Raw genomic sequence first — 20,561 nt, 5'->3', positions numbered from 1 at the left:
GGGGTATGAGAATTATAAAAGGGTCTTTTTCCCTTTTCAGTTGACTCGAGAGAACTAGGAAGTTAGGAACAGGCCTTCAACTCACCTGTGCTGCTAAGACTGTTATGCTGCCCCATAATTATCTTATCTCAAAATAAAAGCATGAACAGAAATCATGCAGGAGTTGGAGCAGCAAGTGACTGTTTCTAGAACCAGGCCAGCTTGGTTGGTTGACATGAAGGATATGTACAAATTAAGTGACTTCTCCAAATCCTGCATTGAGTAGGGATATTGGTAGGAATGTAGGTAAGAAGGGATAGACACCAGAAGCCCAAAACATAGGAAGGCGGCTTAATCAAAGTAAGACCACTGGTCCATCTAGTTCAGTACTGTCTATTCTGATTGGTTTCACACTGGGGACACTGCCAGCCCTTCCTGGAGATACCAGGAACTGCAGATGTTCTACCAAGGATCTACAGCCCTTTCCTAGTACACATTAATTCCTTGCTTACTTTCCATAGTAACTGGTTGTCAGTGACCTGGCATTCACTCTAGAATCATGTACAGGGAGGCAAACAACTCTTGTCAGAATAAATTATCAAGAAAGGGTTTTTCTTTTAAAAACACACACAATAAAAGTGGACATAACAAACCTTAACTCTGTAACATGTATTTCCACACCTCAGGTGCCCAGTGGATTACTTAGAAGCATGTAAAAAAAATTAGAAAAGAGCAAGGGAAAAGGCCACAGCACACAATTAGTCATGAACTCACTATCTCCAAAGCTATCCTCGCTCCTGCGGGGAGGGTAGTCATCAAAGTTATCTGTAGCAGGACGAGCCCTCCAGTCAGTCTCGAATCTCTCTGAATCCCGGTTTCGATCACGGTCTCTACCAAAAGAGCGATCATCCCTATCTGCGTAAAGGAAGGAAAAACAATCCAACAGTTAAATGGCACACTCAGTTTCATGGATTCACACATCTGTAGAGGAAGTTGAAAATCCTCTGCATCAAAACAGATGTTAACCAACATGGCTGCAGCAAGAATTCTTTTGGCCAAGTGAATGAAGGCCTCCTTAAAACCACTGTGATGTAAAGGACAATGGAGAAAGGAGCCAATCACTTCACTGACAAAGCAATAACCATCAGCTTTGGCAAGACTACATACAGTACTGCATATATAAGAGGCAACAGATTGTTGGCTCTGCATACTCTTTGGCATCTGCTTATACCTTTTGAGCCCTCAGTCACTGGGCTAGAGAGGCATTCTTAAGACAATGGGAATCCAGTGATAATTCTACATTACTTAGTACCCTTGCAATGAGTACTCTTGAACCTGATAAGCTAAGTCAAAAAAAGCCCCATCACTGTGAAGGTAAAACCAACAAGTATTCAGCACTCCTTCTCAATTTCACCCTGACACTGAAGTGACTTGCTAGTAGGTGGAGGGAAAACTGAGCAGTTTCACTGCTTTATTTGCAGCCCTTGTACATAAAATTTAGCTGGTGCAAGACCTCTCTTCTCTAAGCCATATGCTTACCTTTATCCTGAGCTTGATCAGCAATATCCACTCGTATTCTCCTGTTCCCTAGAGACTAAACATACAATGGAACATTAGCTTGTTTTAAGTCTGTATTAAAAAAGGTGCCCAGCAAGCTCAAGACTGTATTTGATTAATGCATATAATTAGTGCTGAGTAAATGGATGCCCTGATAGCTCTAGATCGTCACTGGATTTTGTCCCCCAATGTTCCTGATTTACATTTGTAGACCATCACCTGCACTGATGTATTGGAGAACATAGGAACTGGGTGTGCATAAGAATAATGTCATTCATGGGTTCTCTCCAATGTGAGTGGTCAAAACTTTTAATGTGCCTAATTGCATTACACTCAATTTGTACTTAAGAGATTCTCCATTTCAAGCCAAAGCTACTTCAAAAGTTCTGTAACTTTTTCAGTATAAGCTAATGTAAGGGATCAGCTTCTTGATGCACATTAAGTTGCATTTTTGCTCTTATGCTCACAGTGCAACAAAGATGGGATCCCCAAAAAGAAACTGGAAGCAGAAGCAAAAAATGATGGGTTAAACAAGAAAAAGTTTATTTTTCGAACATGCTTTAGGTCCTACTGGTCCCTCGGGGAAATTCAGACTTGCTACTACTTACTAGCATAAAATGCCCAAACTGCATTCAATAAAGAAACCTCTTCCTTGTTTACCCCATTGCTCTTTGCTTATTCTTGCATTCTTAGCCAATTCCTGGATCTTTCCCTTTGTCTTTCACATGGCAAAATTGGGAAGAACTTATTTATGGCACAAGAAAAGCCTCCAGAATTGGAAATAGATTGGCATAGGGTATCAAGAGCTACTTCTAGACCAAGGGTTGTCTCCACCGCTGCTGTACTTGTGCAACAGATTTCTGGTTGTGCAATGGAAGCTCCACTTCCTCTCCTCTCCCCCCGCACCCTCAAAATCTGCTCCACAGGGCTGAGTCCCTCCAAAGCAGGTTTTGAGGGCATGTTGGGGGGGGGAAGAGAAGGGGAAGTGTTACACAAATGGAAACTTTGCTCATGCAGCACTGCAGACAACCCCATATTTTAAGCTGCTGCGCCTATAAACCCCCTAACTTCCCTCACAATTTACAAACCTGCTATCCTGTTCCTATTTTAGCTTTGTCCCATGCAAAAAAAATTTTTTTTGTTAAGACAGGAAAATTGTCTGGGTGTCATACAACAATTCACCAAATTAGTCAACAGGTTAAGAGTTCTTCCAAAGAATCTTCAGATCTTATAAATGCATAAGCATTTTAACTGTTGTGCTGTTTTAATGGGCTTGTTTATTATATGTTTTAATTATTGATGTTTTAATATAGTTGTTTTTACTATGTATTTTAATTGATGGGTAGTTGTATTTTTATAACTGGTTTCTTTTTATTTTGCTGTTGGCATTTATTTGTGAGCCACATCGCTATTTGTTCTTGAAATGAAAGTCGATATATAAATTCTTTTAATATTACTCGTCATCTATCTGGCAAGTGGTATTATGCTTTCAAGCTCTTGCATTAGGCAAGAAACACTTTCAGATAACAATGTCTGCTGCAGCATCACTTGCCAAGCATCGACCACCAGAATAACCTACATAAGCTATTTAAGAAAGGGGTACAACCATCTGAAAATGCCCTCCTGCTGCGGAAAGGCAACACAATGGGTGGTATTCAAAGCTAGTCCTATTCAGACTAGACCAATTAAAGTTAATAGACATGACTAACTTAGGTTCAGTCATTTCAATGGGTCTACTCTGAGTAGAAGTTAGCTGAATACAACCCTATTTCTCAGGCCTGTCTCTGAGAAAACAGCAATTTCTTGATCCAGACTTCTTGAAACATGAGCCATCCCAATTAGGGCAGACCACTGCTATCCCTACTTACATTTATGGATTGCCCTGAAGATCGAGAATATGGAAAATAACTTCTGAGATGTGGCTAATTTAATCCAATTTTACTCTGATCAATCACTGTGCTATTTCCCCCCACTTAACTATAGATGTCTTCTATGTAATTGGGAGGGAAGCAGGAGGAGAATAAAAATTGAGCCCATTGCTGGAAAATGTGGTTAAGAGGGAGGGCCCCAAGCTTAAAAAAATATTAAATGTTGCTATTCTAATGCACCTAACTTGAACTGTTGGATATAACTACATGTCTCCTCCTCCTCTGGGTTTTTATTCAGAATCAATGTGCTATTCTCCATCTGACTGCATCCAATTTCTGTAGCCAATTAGAGACTTTCAAAGACAATCTATTTCAGATGTATACAAAGCATCTTCCAAAGTATTCAGTCGGCTGTGGAGACCCTGTCCAAGTACCTGGAATCCGTGAGTGGATGGATGGGAAGGAACAGACTGAAGCTGAACCCCGACAAGACCGAGGTACTACTCGTGGGGGACAAGAGAAGGTTGGGAGATGTTGACCTGAAGTTCAACGGGGTAAGTCTACCCCTGAAGGACCAGGTCCGCAGCCTTGGGGTTGTACTTGACTCCAGGCTGTCCATGGAGGCTCAGATTTCAGCAGTGAGCTGGGCAGCCTGGTATCAACTACACCTCATACGAAGGCTGCAACCCTACCTTCCTGTTCATCAGCTCCCACTGGTGGTACATGCCCTGGTCACCTCTCGACTGGATTACTGTAATGCGCTCTACGTGGGGTTACCCTTGAAAACGGTCCGGAAATTACAACTTATACAAAATGCGGCGGCTCGACTACTTACGAATAGTCGCCGCCGGGATCACATCACACCAGTGTTGTTCGAACTACACTGGCTTCCAGTTGTCTTCCGGGCCCAATTCAAGGTGTTGGTATTAACCTTTAAATCCCTATACGGTTCGGGCCCAGTTTATCTAAAGGAGCGCCTTCAACGCCATCTATTATGCCGCCCGACACGATCAGCCACACAGGGCCTTCTCTCGATCCCATCGACAAAAACAGCTAGATTGACGGGAACTAGAGAGAGGGCATTCTCAGTGGCGGCCCCCACCTTCTGGAACTCCCTCCCACAAGATCTACGGCACGCCTCTTCCCTTAATGTATTCCGTAAAGCCTTAAAGACCTGGCTCTTTCAACAGGCCTTTGGGATTTCCGGGGTGGGTTAACTGCTATGATTAACATGCCTCTTACCCTGGTTTAGTATTGCTTTTGCTGCTGCATTATTGTATTATTGTGTTTTATTGTACTGTGTTTCAATTGTTTATATGTACGTCGCCTAGAGTGGCCATCGGCCAGATAGGCGACACATAAATTAAATTTATTATTATTATCGGGGGTTTTTAAAAAAACATTTGCATTTTAATATCCATTTCGCAAAAATAAAGAGATCAGAATACTTGAGGCATCTCCCTAAAACACATTATTTCCAGCATTGCTTCCAAGTGAAGCGTGTATTATTTCAAGAATGTATGTTGCCATTCTTTGTGCATCTTGCAGAAATCTGACTCACTGAGATCTGCATAAGACAACAGGTTTTCTGCCCTTAAGTTTGCAAACAGTATCAGGAAAAGAACATTTCTAGAGAGAGCAACTATAACATTCTAAGTGATTTTACTGGTAATCCAGCTCTTGCAAAGGGTTAATTCCTTGAATACTGCCTTTCAACTCTAATTAATGTGTTTGATGATCTAACAGCACCACTTTTGAGATACACATATACAACTCTGTTTTCTTAGGATTTTGATGTAATCACTGTGACATCTACATGGACAAAGAGCTGGGTTCATCTCCGGTGGCTAACCACGTGAAACAACTTATTAAAGTTTTGCCTACTCTTCCTTTACCACCATCTAACCCCCTCACCGACTGATTCCTAGAGGGCAGGTGGGAAGTGCTTACTATTACTGTATAGTACCCTTGTGTGAGCACCATGCCCCCATCTGTCAGAAAACAAAGAGCAAAGTGTGGACTTTAAGAGAAACAAAGCTTCAATAGAAGCTTATCACATGGGGCATAGAAACATCAGTTACTATTCTAGAAGTATATGTATTTAATCATATATGGATAGTTCAACAAAGAACTCCGACTAGCTGCTGATCATGCATGCAGATTGGGTTTAAAGTGTACAATGAGGCTGGACAGCTTACATAATCTGCCTTCATCTTCCAGTTACTACCTTCTGCATGCTTAGAAGTTTCACATCAGCTGACAGAAATGCACCAGATACTGTCACAGGTTATCTCTTTGAATTAGTCTTTCCTCTCTAATAGTTATATCTGCAAAGTGAAGTACCTTCTATGCAACATTACCCAATACTTCAGTGAAATTTCCAAGAGTTTTGCTTCCTTTTATTTTCTTTAAGCCTCAGAGGCTGGGGACATCAAGCCACAACAGAAAGGATATGGCTACTTTTCTTGGCAGGTTTCAACTCACCTCTTCATTGAGGCTCAAAGCACGGAGCAAGGAATCCAGGTCTTCAAACTCAGCATATCCAAATCCTTTCAACCTCTCTGGATTACTAGGCTCTCGTGGCAAACGAACAGCGCTTATCTACAGTTGTTTGGGAGAGGAAAAGATGTTAAGTAACTATCTTCCTACAAGAGTGTGGCAATGGTAGCAAAAACAGCACCCCTGGCACTTATTTAAAATAATCAGCTTGTGATAGCAGGCAGAATAAGTCACTTGGAAAGAGACAGACAGAAGTGCATGAAGGTGCTAGGATTTTCACTCCTTTAATCAGACCATGTAATATTATACTCCATACTAATGAAATTACTGTCACATCCCTTTGATTCTATAATTGCATAACTAACACCAATTACTGTGTTACAAGCCAGTGTAATAACACTGGAAGAAAAACATCGCTTACAGCTCTATCGTATGCATGTCTACTCAGGCTACCTCCCACCATGTTCAATGGGGCTTACCCCCAACTAAGTGTGTACAGGATTGCAGTCTTAACCACCCTGATTTGAAGCAAAGCAGTGTGCTTACAAGGATGTTAATGACATTCTAGGTCAGGAGTGGGCAGAAGGTAGACTAGGATCTACTGGAAGAGTTCAGCATGATTTGCAATAGACTAGCAAGGGACTGACTCCCACTTGTTTAACAATAGCAACAAAATGGCCTTTTCCATCTAAATAGGCTGTCAAAATGAAGGAAACAAATTCCTAGGCTCAGAATGTACTCACAGGCACTCTGTTCTCTAATACTGGATCTTTTGCCCCTGGATCTGGTTGGTACATCTTGGCATTCTAATAAAACACCAAGTAGATCTGACAAGCCTAATGTCTGCCCACCCCTGTTCTAGCTAACAATAGTTTGAATGACTGACAGGGCAGATAAACTCCCTCAAATCCACTAAAAAAGCAGCATGACTAATGCTCATGTACAGAGGTCCTGGTGCCTTTAATATACCAGATCTAGTAACAGGACTATGACAGTTGTGTGCCCACTCTTATTATGTCTAAGTCTTGAAGGGGCCCTGGCAATTGCTGCAGATGAAGGGGGAAAACCCTGTAGTTCTTTGTGAAGAATTAAATCACAAACCTTTAGAGACGACCACACCACTAAGAGTGAGCACCAAGCTGTGGGTAGGAAACTGTCACTCAGCAATATGGCAGCTTTCAATTAGAGTAAGGATCCACTCATATGGTGTTTGTTCCGCTTTTACTGCGTTTTTTGGGCGTCGGGCACCATTTTATTGACGGAGTTCCGCTTTTTGGCAGGGGTCTGGAACGTAACCCGCCGTATGAGTGGGGCCCTACTGTAAAGCTTTGTAGGCAGCTTAGGAGTGATTTGTGTATTGCTCTCCAAAGGTCCATGCATACTGTAACTATCCACCCCTACCACCAGTTTAATGTAGTAACCCCACAGAGCCTAAGAACCTTCACCAACCTGGTGCCCTCCAGATGTTTTTGACTGCAACTCCCCATGGAGAAGGTGCCAGGTTGGCAAATGCTGGGGCTAGGCACTCAATAAAATAACATTTCACCCATTAGGAACAGTCTGCTTTGATCAGCAGAGCATACTGTTATGGGAGTAACATTCAATTCAAGACCCAATGACATTAAGCTGTATTCTATGATCTGACCTTCCAGCGCCACCCCTTTGCCGCTGGTACTACTCATGTTTTAAAATTTCCTGTTACTTCCTCTGTACTTCTCCCCACCAAGCCTAGAAATTTAACAGGCCCCAATATTGCTGCTTCAAGTTATTTGATGAGTAGCCAACAGAGCTCCTGTTGAAAAAACTCTTCAGTTCTCAGCTAATGCTCTGCTCATCTAGCACAAAACTGTCACTCAATAAAGTAAATAAGCTAACAGTTTAGAAGCAATTAATTCAGCATACTTGTCACAGAAGTTAACTAGTAAACTTTTGATACTACTGAAAAAGAGGGCCATTAATTTATTTCTTTGCTGCTTTTATTTATTTATTTATTTGTTTGTTTATTTGTTTGTTTGTTTGTTTATTGGTTGATTGATTGATTGCACTTGTATACCGCCCCATAGCCGAAGCTCTCTGGGCGGTTTACAGCAATCAAAAACATTAAAACAAATATACAATTAAAAACACATATTTTAAAAACAATTTAAAACACAATTTTAAAATTTAAAAATAATATAAAAACAATTTAACTTTTAACTTTCATGGACAATTTTCTGTTGTCAAATAGATCTCCCAATGGCCCACTCACCTGCCGAGAACTCAAAAGCAACTTAACCTTTGATTATCAAGAATCCAAAAGTGTTCATATGGCTACAGCCTTGGAAAGACAACTTGCCAAACAGGACTGATTTTCTCCTGCTCCTTCCTCTGTCCCACTAAGGTTGAGACACCTTTGTCAGCTATACAAAGGGCTTTTCTGTTCTGTTTGTCTAGAGGGAAGGAGGTCACAGCAGATATTCTGGGTGAAGAAAATTAATAGTGAACTTTCCCAGTGGGTTATGCTTCTGCTGTACTTTTGGCTATATTCAAATGCAGGAAGGTCCTCAACATGCTAAGGATGTCCAGAGTTTGCACAAAAGTTTGTCCACAATTCATCCCAACAACAGCTCCATTCACATGTAATGCTACGCCAAACCATGGCTTAGGACAGACATGCAGATTCCCAGAAAGGAGATCTACCTGCTATGCTCCTCCCCCAGTCCCCTTGTTGCTATGCTGCCCGGGGCAAAGCCATGGTTTAGCTTAGCATGTCATGCAAACCTGGGCTTATGGTTACAAACCTTGATGACAGTTGATGGCCTGTCTGGAATGAGACACACCATGAGACCAGGTTTAAACAACACACCAAGCCAAATCCATCCTTAGCCTCAGGTAATGTGAAAACAGCAGGACTGGGGGCAAAGCACAGTGGTTACAATCTCTTTTCCAGGAACCTGTGTGTTTATGCTAAGCCATGGTTTAGCTTAGTATTGCATGCAAACAGGGTCAATGCATAAACTTTGTTTATACATCACTTGATTAGGATCTGAACTATGCATCTTTCCAACAAAAAGACTGCTACTCTGCATTTTTGGTTGTTTGACTTGTCTAACTCGGAGTGGTGTTTTTAGATTTAGTTTCCAGCAACAGGAATTCAGAAGCATGCTGCCTCCAGCCATGGAGATTTTAAAATCCCTACAAATAAAACAACAATGGGGCATTTTTAAAACTGGTTGGGTATACTGGAACTTCTATGAAAACTGAACAGTATTAACTAACAAATTGTTTAGAAAACAATATTCATTAGAGTGCAATAAACATGAGCTTGCTTATCAGATAATCTGAAAGTTTTGCACTTCTAAGGCACTGGATGAGCAGAACTCCTAGGCAAGGCTCAGATGGGTAGGGTCTTAAGTTGCTTAGAAGGTAACTGGCAGCCATTGCATTTCTATTTACACTGCACACTCACACTGTTACAACAGTGGAATTCCAGGCTACCAAATGTTTGTTTAGTCTAATGGCTAACAAGGAGAAATGTTATTTATTTTTTTTACCATTACAGGACAGTTGGTTCTTTCTATGAACTTGATTCACGGCAAGTGTCACAACAAAGATCAATGATGCTTTCCTTAAATGTAGAGAAAATTTCTTTGAACATCAAATGCAGTTTCACCACACCTGTCACGTTTCTTTTTAGCCCTGAGCTATGTACAGGATTTCAAAACAAGAGGCTTGTCTATTGGGAATTGTGATCTGTCCTTCCAGTGTCCTGGTGACTAGAGCTACAATTCCCAAACCATGTGCCACAAGAGAAACGCTCCAATGCTGTGTGAAATAACAGTTCCTATGAGTCCAGAGTGCCTCTCACAAAGGCTACCTGTTGCACCTCTTTGTGATTCACTGTTCTGGCCTTAACTCCTTCCCATCTGATGGTGTTGGGGTGGGGAGAGGAGAGGGTATCACATTCTTGATGCACACAGTCATCCCACAGTTCTGGGACATTAGGACGTGGCACCGTCAAAACAGGAACTTAGACCCAAAGTCTGGGTTTTCCTTGGAGGGCAGGGTAATTCTTGCTGTTATATATTCAAGTGGAAGCACAGTATCTGCCTCCATTTTTTAAAAAAAATGTCCATCACCTACCATATGTTTGGAGACAAGAACCCTGACCAATCACCCACTCAGCAAACTGCATGAAATGCCATTATCTTAAGGTGTGGCTTCCGGTTTTGGACTAACCAAAAGCAGGCAGCTATTATTTATAATTAAGAGGTTTACTTAGCACAACACTCAACACTATTTGAAAACAGTGGAGTTGAGAGTGCTAGTGCCTTCCGGGCTGCGAGGAATTAAAGTGTTAGAAACAATATAAACACCCAAATAATTTTTCTCATTTTATAAAGGGGCTCTTGGGAGTCACACTTAAAGTGTTAAGACACTTGAAAGAGCAACAATGAAAAGATATTCTCACTTCACAGAAGAGGCCTGGGATTTCTAGCAAACTCTATGGAAACCTGTATGAAGTTTTGTACCAGGAGCATCTTCTAAAAAAGGCGCCATGTGTGGAATTTCTCTGGCATTACCATTTTCACACAACTGAAAAGAATGTTGCTATCTCAAGGTGACACCTGGTTGTCCCCTTATCAAAGAATGCCTGAATCTCTTCCGCTGAATGTTTTCCACCAGATTCCATGTTGCACTAACAGGAAGTGAACATATCACATGAAGAAAAGAAACTTAAAAGCTACCCATGAAATACTCACATTAAGTCCTCTGAAGAAGTCCTTAATAGACTCTTCTGTCACATCATAGGGTAAGTTCCCCAGAAAGGCAGTGTAGGGAGGTGACTTTGGGAGACGGCTTCTGTCAATATTGGGCTCCCGAGCTGCCCGGGGTGCAGTGGGCAGGATGGAACGGTCAATTGGAGGGGCTCGGTACACATCGTCATCATTGCTATGCCAGGTGGTAGAAACTAGGAGGGAAAAGTTTTGCACATTAGCAAACTATGCAGCGTTTACAACCAAAAGCAAAGACTACACAGCTTCCATTTGATTTGTGGGCAGCAAAGCAAATACTGGAGATTTATAGGGACCAAAGGGTCATTAGGGCAAGAGCGCCTCCACCACAGACTATCCCAATACGGGATCCTTTTTGCATGCAAACTACAACCTATTAAACTGCCATGTCACTATATAAGCAATTTCCTATGACACAGATCTCTCCTCACAAAATAAGACACTGCACAAAAACATAAGAAGCCCAAAGCTGGCTCCAGACCATCCATTCAATGAGAATGCAGAGGGAAATGGTTGTTTCTACAAAGAGAAAAAGGCAGTCAATGACTGTTGATGAATGTACACTGCAAGGTGTGTAGCTGAGAGCACCCTCAAATATCATAGGAGGAGAAGGTCTGCTGTTCCAATGGCAGAGGCATGATTACATGCGAACCACTATGAGTGAAGAAGCGTCTCTCATGTGTAGGGATATATGCTACAGCAACACTTTCAATCTTCTGCAGCCTCAGACTACCTGACTGAAGCCTCAGTGACTGTAGCTGAGCAACAGCCCTGCATGCTTATAAGGAGATTGTCCAGGTACAACAGTGTGTGTGGAGGGAAATCTTTTTTAAAAAAAAATTCAGATTCTAATTCAAAACTGTTTCAACAATCTGTGTCTTTTTTAATTTAGAATAACCCGATTTACAATGAAGTCTAACAAAAGCCATGTTAACAGTCTTATAGCGCCTTGCAAAAGTACTCAGACCCCTGACCAATGCTCTCATATTACCGAATTACAAACGGTATTTTGTAATTTCGTTCTGTATGATATTTTATTTTGAAACACAAACTCAAAATCAATTATTGTCAGGTGACATTGGTTTTATGTTGGGAAATGTTTGTAAGAAATACAGGCATACCCCGCTTAAAGTAGCTTCACTTAAAGTAGCCTCACTATAAAGTACATGCTCCATACTCCACCATACCCCGCTTAAAGTACGAGCGCTTCGCAATAACGGACACTTTATTGGCATGACGCCGCTGCCTTCTAGTGGTGATTGCATGCAGTACAAGTGAAGATAACTGCTTCACTTTAAGTACATTTTCACTTAAAGTACACTCTCCGGTCCCACTGCATACATTAAAGCAGGGTATGCCTGTATAAAAAACTGAAACATGTTGCTTGCATAAGTATTCAGTCCCTGTGCTGTGGAAGCTCCCAGTTTACACAGAAGAAATTGCCCTGTTGAGGACACAATCACCTTACCATTGGCCTCCACCTGTGAACCATTAAAGTTGCTGTCACATTGTCAGGATAAAACCCCCACTGTTGAAGGGTCATTGGTCAGGCTGGGAATCTGAAGGAAAATGAAGACCAAACAGCATTCTACAGAACTGAGAGATGTAATACAAATGCGTAGACGAGAAAAAGGGTACAAAATAATATCCAAGTGTTTGGATATCCCAGTGAGCACAGTTGGATCAATAATCAGGAAGTGGAAGCTGCATCACACCACCCAGGCACTGCCAAAAAAAGGCCATCCCTCAAAACTCAGCACTCAAACAAGAAGGAGACTTGTGAGAGAAGCCACAGAGGCCAACAATCACTTGGAAGGAGCTACAGAGTTCAGTGGCTGGGAGTGGAGTAATGATGCACCAGTCAACCATATCAAGAGCTCTGCATAACACTGTCCTGTATGGGAGGGTGGCAAGAAAGAAGCTGTTACTCAAAAAGTGCCATCTGAAAGCACATCTGGAGTTTGCCAGAAGGCCTGAGAGTACCCCAGCTGTGATGTGGGAAAAGGTTTTGTGGTCAGATGAGACCAAGATAGAACTTTTTGGCCAAAGCTCAAAGAGCTATGTGTGGCACAACCCTAACATTGCCCATGCCTTAAGACACACCCTCCCTACAGTAAAGTATGGTGGCGGCAGCATCATGCTGTGGGGATAGTTCCCATCAGCAGAGACTGGGCATCTTGTTCAAATTGAAGGAAGAATGGATGGAGCAAAATACAGGGAAATACTGCAAGAGAACCTGCTTCAGTCCACTAAAAAACTGAAGCTTGGGAGAAAATTCACTTTTCAGCAGGAGAGTGATCCCAAGCACAAAGCCAAAGCAACACTGGAGTGGCTCAAAAACAAAAAGGGAAATGTCCTTCAGTGACCCAGTCAAAGCCCTGATCTCAATCCCACTGAGAATCTGTGGCGCTCTTTGAAAATTGCAGTTCACAAGTGACATCCAACCAACCTGAACAACCTGGAGCAAATCTGTTAAGAAGAATGGGCCAAAATCCCTCCACACTGTGTGCAAAGCTGGTACATACCTATACCAAAAGACTTAAAGCTGTTATTGCAGTGAAAGGTGGCTCTACCAAGTATTAATGTCTGGGGGTTGAAAATTTACGTGAACAGCATGTTTCAGTTTTTTATGTTTCTTACAAACATTTCCCAACATAAAACCAATAACATCTTACAACTGATTTTGAGTTTCAGTGTTTCAAAATAAAATATCATACAGAATGAAATTACAATGTACCATTTGTAATTCAGTAATATGAGAGCATTGGTCAGGGGTCTGATTACTTTTGCAAGGCACTGTATCTCTCTTTCAAACTAAATCCATGATTCTCTATCAAACAGAGGCATCAACAAGCTCCAGCTGGACTTGGTAGCCAATGAGAATTTCTAACAGCCGAAAGGAACATACTAAATGTGCTTCTGAACATAAGCAGAATGCCACTTTCTTTTCACCAAGGAAGTACATCCTTGCCCTCACATGCACACACTCCAGCATGGAAGAGAACAGATGGTAAAGTTTCATTTCCAGGCATATTCCCTGTACTCCTCTTTCCACCAGCACTGCCCCCCACCTCTCGTGCAAATATACTGTAAACCAGGAGTGAGTAATTATTTTTGGCCCAAGGGCCAAACTGAGTTTTGCCCAACCCTCAGAGGCATGGGTTCTTAACCTGTGGTTCATGGATCCCACAGGGATCCATCATGGATGGGCTTCAGGGTTTCCATGAACCGGGCATGTATTTCAAATGCAATAAAATTAATTGTATTTATTTAGAGGAGTCCATAGATTTCATCAGATTCTCAAAGGGGTCTGTGACCCAAAAAAGGTTAAGAAGCACTGCTTTGAGGGCTTCATGTGTCACACACATACATGCACATATGGATATACACTTGCACACACAGCACACATTCAGACAGACAGTCACACAAAGGACCCCTTCTTTTGCCAATCAAGCGGAGGACCTGGGAGGTTTCTTGCTCATTGCAGCGCTGTGATGGGATGGAGATAGAAGAGGAGGGAATCCCTCTTCTTAAAAAAGGGATTCTTCTTCCCTTGGGGCACCTACCATTCTAAGATCTTAGGAAGCAGAAAGAAGCCTTCCTTTCTGACGCTGGCAACATCCCAGAAGCAGAAAATATCCCTTTTAAAGGTTAGAGGAAGCCCCCCAATTCGGGACTGAAGACATTCTGGACACCCAAAATGCCCTAAGCAGCTATCAAGGACTGTGTGGATGAGGAGAAAGTATATACTAGCTTAACCTTTTTCTTAAAGAGGCCACATTTTGAAGGCCTTGGGTGCCACAAAGAAACATAGGGGGGGCAGATATGGCCCATGGACTAGCCATTCCTGCTGTAAACAAGTCACATACAAATAAACGACAGTCCCTGTTTTTTCCTCATTCCTGTCTGAAACCTCTTCAAAAAATGCTTTCCCCCATACCTTTGCAGCTCCCTTGCCTTAGGTAGGCAGTGGTGTTTTTATCTACTATTCTTTCAGACTGAATTTGCACCTAAACCAAATACATCAGGACTGACTCTGTTGTCAAGACTAGGGCAGTAGCAGGCAAACAATCTTCATTCTAAAGGTAATTCATTTCAGATTTCCTATCCTTCCTTGCAGGAATTATGTCAATAAAAAAAAACCAGCCTCAGCCAGTATAGAGCAGCTGGTGTGACCTGCGATTGGGCTAAAGGTTTCTTTACTTTTTTTCAGGGGAAGGAAGAAGAGAAGCCAACACAGAGGCAGGGAAATGAGACTCCGCTGAGGTGTAGAGCTAGTGAGAGCAGCAGGAAAGAACATGCAGGAATATTTTTTTTAAACGGAGTGATTAGCTCCCCCTTGGTCAGAAGACTGGGGTGTGCAGCAGGATCAGTGACTCAGCAGCAGAAACTTGCCTGGAAAACCTGGTTTCCCATCCTCAAAGAGGGAAAATGATGGCAGGTGTTTAAGAACAAAATGTTGTGTAAATTTGTATAAATGTTAGCAGAGAACGTCAACAGTCTGAAATGCATGTGTGTGTTTACCTAAGAAAGTAGGCTTTTACCCTGCATTGAGACCACTGAGACTTAAGACTTAGTAAAATAAGAAAAGCTACTTTATTTATAGAAATACATAGTAGATAGGAAAGGCATACCTAGTTCTAACTAAGTTGGAGGCGCAATGCCCAGGTTTGGGAGTTGCCCTCTCAGGAGAGAGCGAAAGCAGAGACAAAGGTGTCTCCTCTCTCTCCGACAGTCGAAGAAGAGAGAAAAGGGCGGAAGGAGGAGGGGCAGATAAGCTTCGCTAAGCATATCAGTCTGCGAAGGAAGGAAGGAAGTCAGAGCATCACAGGTCAAGGTAGGCAAGCCTAGCCATCTGGAGGACCCTATCTCTATCTCTCTTCTGGAACATAAACAAAAGAACAAAACAGGAGTTGCTCTTGCCCCACTTCCAACACAAAACACCACAGCTGCTTCTTGCTGGGGGCTGCTAAACAGAATCAAATTCATGGCCTCTATAGCAATGGTGGTGAATAATAACTGTGGACTCCTAATCAAGTTCGCTGAATTAAAGCCTGCCTTTCCATGTAAAAAATGAACACACATCACTTGGGAGAAAGCTATCTGAATTGAGCTCAAGCATTCTACATATAACAGAAAAGGTCATGGGTTGTATTAAACATAGCACACACAGAGTTCTGCTTGAGCAATGAGACGCTCTTCCTGTCTTCACGTGCCCCCCAAAATCTGCTCCTGAGGGTTCCCCCAATCCTACGGAGCAGATTTTAATAATGAGAGAAAGGCTGCAAGGGAGACAAGAGGAGGGAAAAGTTCTGTTGTGTAAGCAGAAGTATCTTGCTTGCAGAATGGCACACTAGATACAACCCTTTATACTGTATTTGTTATTGTGGCACGTTGTTAACACTAATATCCATGCTGTTTTGTCAATGGTGTCAAAGACATATATTTTCCATTTCTACTCAGTAATTACCACCTTATTACCTTAGAAATACCTTAGAAATCTCTCTTACTTAGTGTCTCAACATGCATACAAAAACAACATGGTTGTTTTTCAGGGGGTGTGTGGAGGGAAGCTTATGCTTATCATGCTATCTTCATAAGTATTCAGTGCTGCAGAAGAATGTGGGACCTGGATCTCTGCACCCGTGTGAGCTTCAGGAATGCTCCAAGCACCTCCAAAGCTCAGCATGACAGCAGAGGTAAGATCCCACTCTTCTCCTCTGGGCACACATTTTGGCTGGACACCAAGGCTGTTTGTATCATAACTGTTCTCGGCCACTGTATTTCTTTTGTTTTCTCTTATAAAGATCAACTGGCAGTAGAGAAGCCAAGACTGAGAAACTGTATCAGCCTTCCCCAACCTGGCACCTTCCAGATGTTGCAGGACTACAACCCTCCACCCCATAATCCTTGACTACTAGCAATACTAATTGGGGCTGTTGAACACTGTAGTCAAACAACATCTGGAGAACCCCAGTTTGGGGAAGGAGATAATATTTGCTATTTCAGTATTAGAAGGCCAGGACATTTCTCACAAACAACTAGAAACTGTTCAGTAGAAACAAAGCAAAAAAAAATGATGTTTTTAACTTACCATCTCCTTCCAGGTCGTCTGTCTCATCTGCCCAGCTGACTGGTTTTGGAACGAAGGTGGGACCACCACCACCGCCATCCTCTGCCAGGAAGTCCGTCAGGGTCAAGGTCAGGGTCTTCCCCTTCTTGTTCTTCTTCTTAGCTGTAGGAAACGAGAAACACATGTCTTAACAGCTTCTTCAAAACAACACTTTGTTTGAGGGGCTGGAAATAAGTTGGTATTGTCCATTACTGTTCACTTGCAAGCCATGATGCTGACCTTTTAATATGAATACAAGCAAGTTAACTATGCAGGAGCTTCAGGATAACTGAACGGATGGATTTCAAAAATGTAGTACAGCAGGGCCCCTCTTGCTGGCGTTCTGCTAATACAGCAGCTCCAGCTGATTGCGCGCTCCAGCTGACAGGGATCAGCTGTAGCTCGAGAGCTCCCCGCACTCCAGCTGATCCCATGCTCCAGCTGATAAGCTGTATCATGAGATCAGCTGTAGCGTGGGGAGCTCCTGCGCTACAGCTGATCCCTGTCAGCTGGAGCGCACGATCAGCTGGAGTGCGGGGAGCTCCTGCGCTACAGCTGAGTAGAGCCCCACTTTTCGGCGGGGGCCTGAAATGGAACCTGCTGTATGAGTGGGGCCCTACTGTAAGCACTACCACAAAGTCAGGAGAGACAGTGATAAAAAGCCACCCTTCCATTAATAAAGTGCCATGCAATTTCCACTCCACTTGTTGCTACAGCATTCTAAGTTGTCTCTTCCATATAACAGTTTGTAATGAGTTCTCAGTAAGTTGAGAAAATGCTGGTACTCTCCAGAAAAAGGGAAGCTTTTTACAGAAAGGTGTCTGGCCAAGTGAATTTTGCAGTAGGACACCATTGCCCCTTCTTGAGGTTCAGAGGAGCAGCATTTAACAAAGTAAAGAAGCTGGTGGCATAGCATGGCCCAGAAAGGAAATTAGGACACAGGGGAAGCCTTGGGTTCAGACACCTAATGAACAAGAAGCTCTATCCTTCATAGCTTAACCCAAGTCACACAGTGGTTCTGTGAATAAGGTGAACATCAGGAAGCACTTTGTATACAGAACAATCCTCCAGAAACCCACTCACCAGAGAAAAGGACTATTGGCCAGGGATAATACCCAGCATTACTTAAATCCCCTCCCTAGAGTTCTCTGTAAACTGCAGAGAACTTGGGGGAAGGTGTCTTATTCCATTCTGGGAGAGCTGCTGCCTACAGCAAAGTTCAGAGATGGCTGCACTCTCCAAAGCCCAGCACAATGGGAGACACCATCCCATGACTTGGGAAAGGAGAAGCGTTGATGGAAAACTGTCTAGGTATCAGGGATTCCCAATAACAAATAAAGCTTCAAAAGTTATTACTGTAACAGTTAACGCCAAAGAAATATTAAAATGGTCCAACAACATCTAGAGGCACACTGGTTGGGAAAGGCTGGTCCACACACACACATAAAACAGATAGCCTTCTATCCTGGCAGCACACTCATTCTTTATTCTTGGAAGTCTGTCCTTTATCTTAAGTGTCAAACATACAGAATGGGAAGGTATTTGCTATGAGCTGTTAGAAGACTGTTGCTCTAAACACTTGCGGGGGGGGAGGGAGACTAGCTCATAGTAGAGATGTGAAGGCCTGGAAAAAAATGGAAAAATAAAAACGCTCAGGTTTTTCCCCAAAGCCTTTTGGGGTCCCCCCCCAAAATGTTTTATTTTAGCATGAATAAAATGTTTCATTAAATCTTGGCCCTCCCTTTTGCTCAGTTTTTTTTATGGGAATGGATGCCTTATGTCTGCTTGACACCGTGAAGGACTAGCAGAGACAAATAATTTTCTTTGTTATTAATGTTGATGGTTTCTTCTGGGTTTTTTTTAAAAAAAATTTGCCTGCTCCTCATAAACTGGCAAAATGCAAGAGGTTCCTTACAGTTCAGGAGCTTGTAGCTCCATTTGTTACAAAAAAAAGTAGAAATTTAGAACAGTAAATTCAATTTGTAATAATTGTTTGAGTAAAATGTACTTTTCATATACCTAATGTGATAATTTTATGCCAAACCAACTTGCACATAATTACATTTTATGTTCCTAAAGTAACAAAGTGACTTTCAATCTGTAAAAAGCGCTGGTATTGCATTTTTTCAATTTTTCTGAAAATTTCCATTTTTTTCAAAAACACACACCATTTCCCCCCATGGCTTCAAAATTTCCAAGAAATGTTACATTTCTAGCTGGGAGAACTTGATTGCCCACTGTGAAATGCTGCTACAACTACACACAAAGGTTCTTAGCCCTTACAGTGCTGTTAACATGCTAGAAAGTACATTTGTAAGCACGGCAGGATTCTTTAGAAGATTGGAATAACTGCATACTATTGAGGCCACAGAAATGTTTCTAGGGAACATCCTTTCCAATACAAAAAGGGCACACAGTGTTTACTACTTTTCATTTGCAAGACTTTTAAAGAGAGTTATGTGCTTTCCGTTCCTTCAAGCACAAACTCCTCTTTATAACAGGTAAGTAACTGGGCTGTAGTAGGATTATGCTGTCCTTGGCTGAAAGATAAAAATCATATTGAGAAGGGAAAGAGCTATGGGCATATTCATGCTAACAAAGTCAGTTTAGCTATTTACAAGCAAGGATACACAAACTTTATCTGGCCTTGGTAGTCATGCAAAAATCTGTGCTTGCCTGTGATGTTATGCTCCAGACACGCCTGAAACCTAGCACAGCTAACAGGGGTCTGCTCCCTACCTGCCTTCCTAGATCTAAGCTAGGCGGTGATGGTGGAGACAGGGCTTTCCCTGACATTCTGCCTGACCTTGTGCACTGCCTCTGTCACCTGGCACCAGAGAAAGTTCAGAATTTATAAACACAGAGCAACTTGCACACTTACAAACTGCAGTCTTTTCAGTACCTAGAAGAACATTCATTGAATACCGATTAAATATGGTTGTAATCACGGCTGTGGAGTCGGAGTCGTGGAGTCGGAAGCAATTTTGGGTGAAGTCTGAGTCGATAGAAATGTACCAACTCCGGCTTCAAAATAAATTTTGATTGACAATTTTTTTAAAATGTAAATTCAAAATGTCAAAGAAGCTTCCCATGAAGTCAGCTGTAGTTGAGCATTTCACCATAACTCAAGATGGAAAACATTTTGTCTGTCAGTGTATGACACAGGACCCAGATGAAGACAAATGCTGTGATGCCAAGATCAGTGCATATTCAGGCAGCGATAAAAATGCTCCTACGAGAGCTTCCAATTTAAAAAGACATTTACAGCCCTTTCCAGGGGTGTGGAGTTGAAGCAATTTTGGGTGGAGTTGGAGTCAGACAGTAGAAAAATAGAGGAGTCGGAGTTAAAGGTTTGGCGTACAGACTCCACAGCCCAGGTTGTAATTTCTGTATTGTATTCTTTGATTAGCCAATTTTATAGGAATACAAGATATTCCAACTGACCAGTGGCTTTCAAGAGGATGGCAAACCACAAGTTCCACCAGCAAAGGTGACCTTTTCTTGCCTTATTTTTTTAGGACCCTAAAGGCAAGTGGTTCTATGGCACTGCTTGACTATAGCTGAAAGACTAGATAATGGATGACTTCTATAAAAAACGTTTTCATTTTAGCAAGACTGCTCAGTGTACAGAAATGCTTTACAATACATCACTTATCCTCACAGCTTACAAAACAGTGGTGCAAGCGATCAGCGCAATGAGAGTCAGTGGGAGCTATTTCACAGATCACATGAAATGTCACACTCAGATTTGTCACCAAGTGTACACTCAAT

The 20,561-nt window shown here is 42.1% G+C and overlaps 1 protein-coding gene across 1 annotated transcript in view; it reads right to left on the bottom strand.

The window, feature by feature from the left end:
* The window catches only part of EIF4B (eukaryotic translation initiation factor 4B), a 46,109-nt gene that overhangs the window by 15,348 nt on the left and 10,200 nt on the right, over positions 1 to 20,561 (bottom strand). Inside the window, exons 2-6 of the mRNA XM_061614589.1 lie at positions 16,773 to 16,913; positions 10,646 to 10,854; positions 5,889 to 6,005; positions 1,519 to 1,573; positions 754 to 894 (exon numbers count right to left, since the gene is read on the bottom strand). Coding sequence (XP_061470573.1) covers positions 754 to 894; positions 1,519 to 1,573; positions 5,889 to 6,005; positions 10,646 to 10,854; positions 16,773 to 16,913 — 663 coding nt within the window. The remainder of the gene's footprint in view (positions 1 to 753; positions 895 to 1,518; positions 1,574 to 5,888; positions 6,006 to 10,645; positions 10,855 to 16,772; positions 16,914 to 20,561) is intronic.

Source organism: Rhineura floridana, chromosome 3 (assembly GCF_030035675.1).
Source record: "Rhineura floridana isolate rRhiFlo1 chromosome 3, rRhiFlo1.hap2, whole genome shotgun sequence".
Taxonomy (NCBI): Eukaryota; Metazoa; Chordata; class Lepidosauria; order Squamata; family Rhineuridae; genus Rhineura; species Rhineura floridana.
This window is presented reverse-complemented; position numbering and strand designations above follow the sequence as displayed.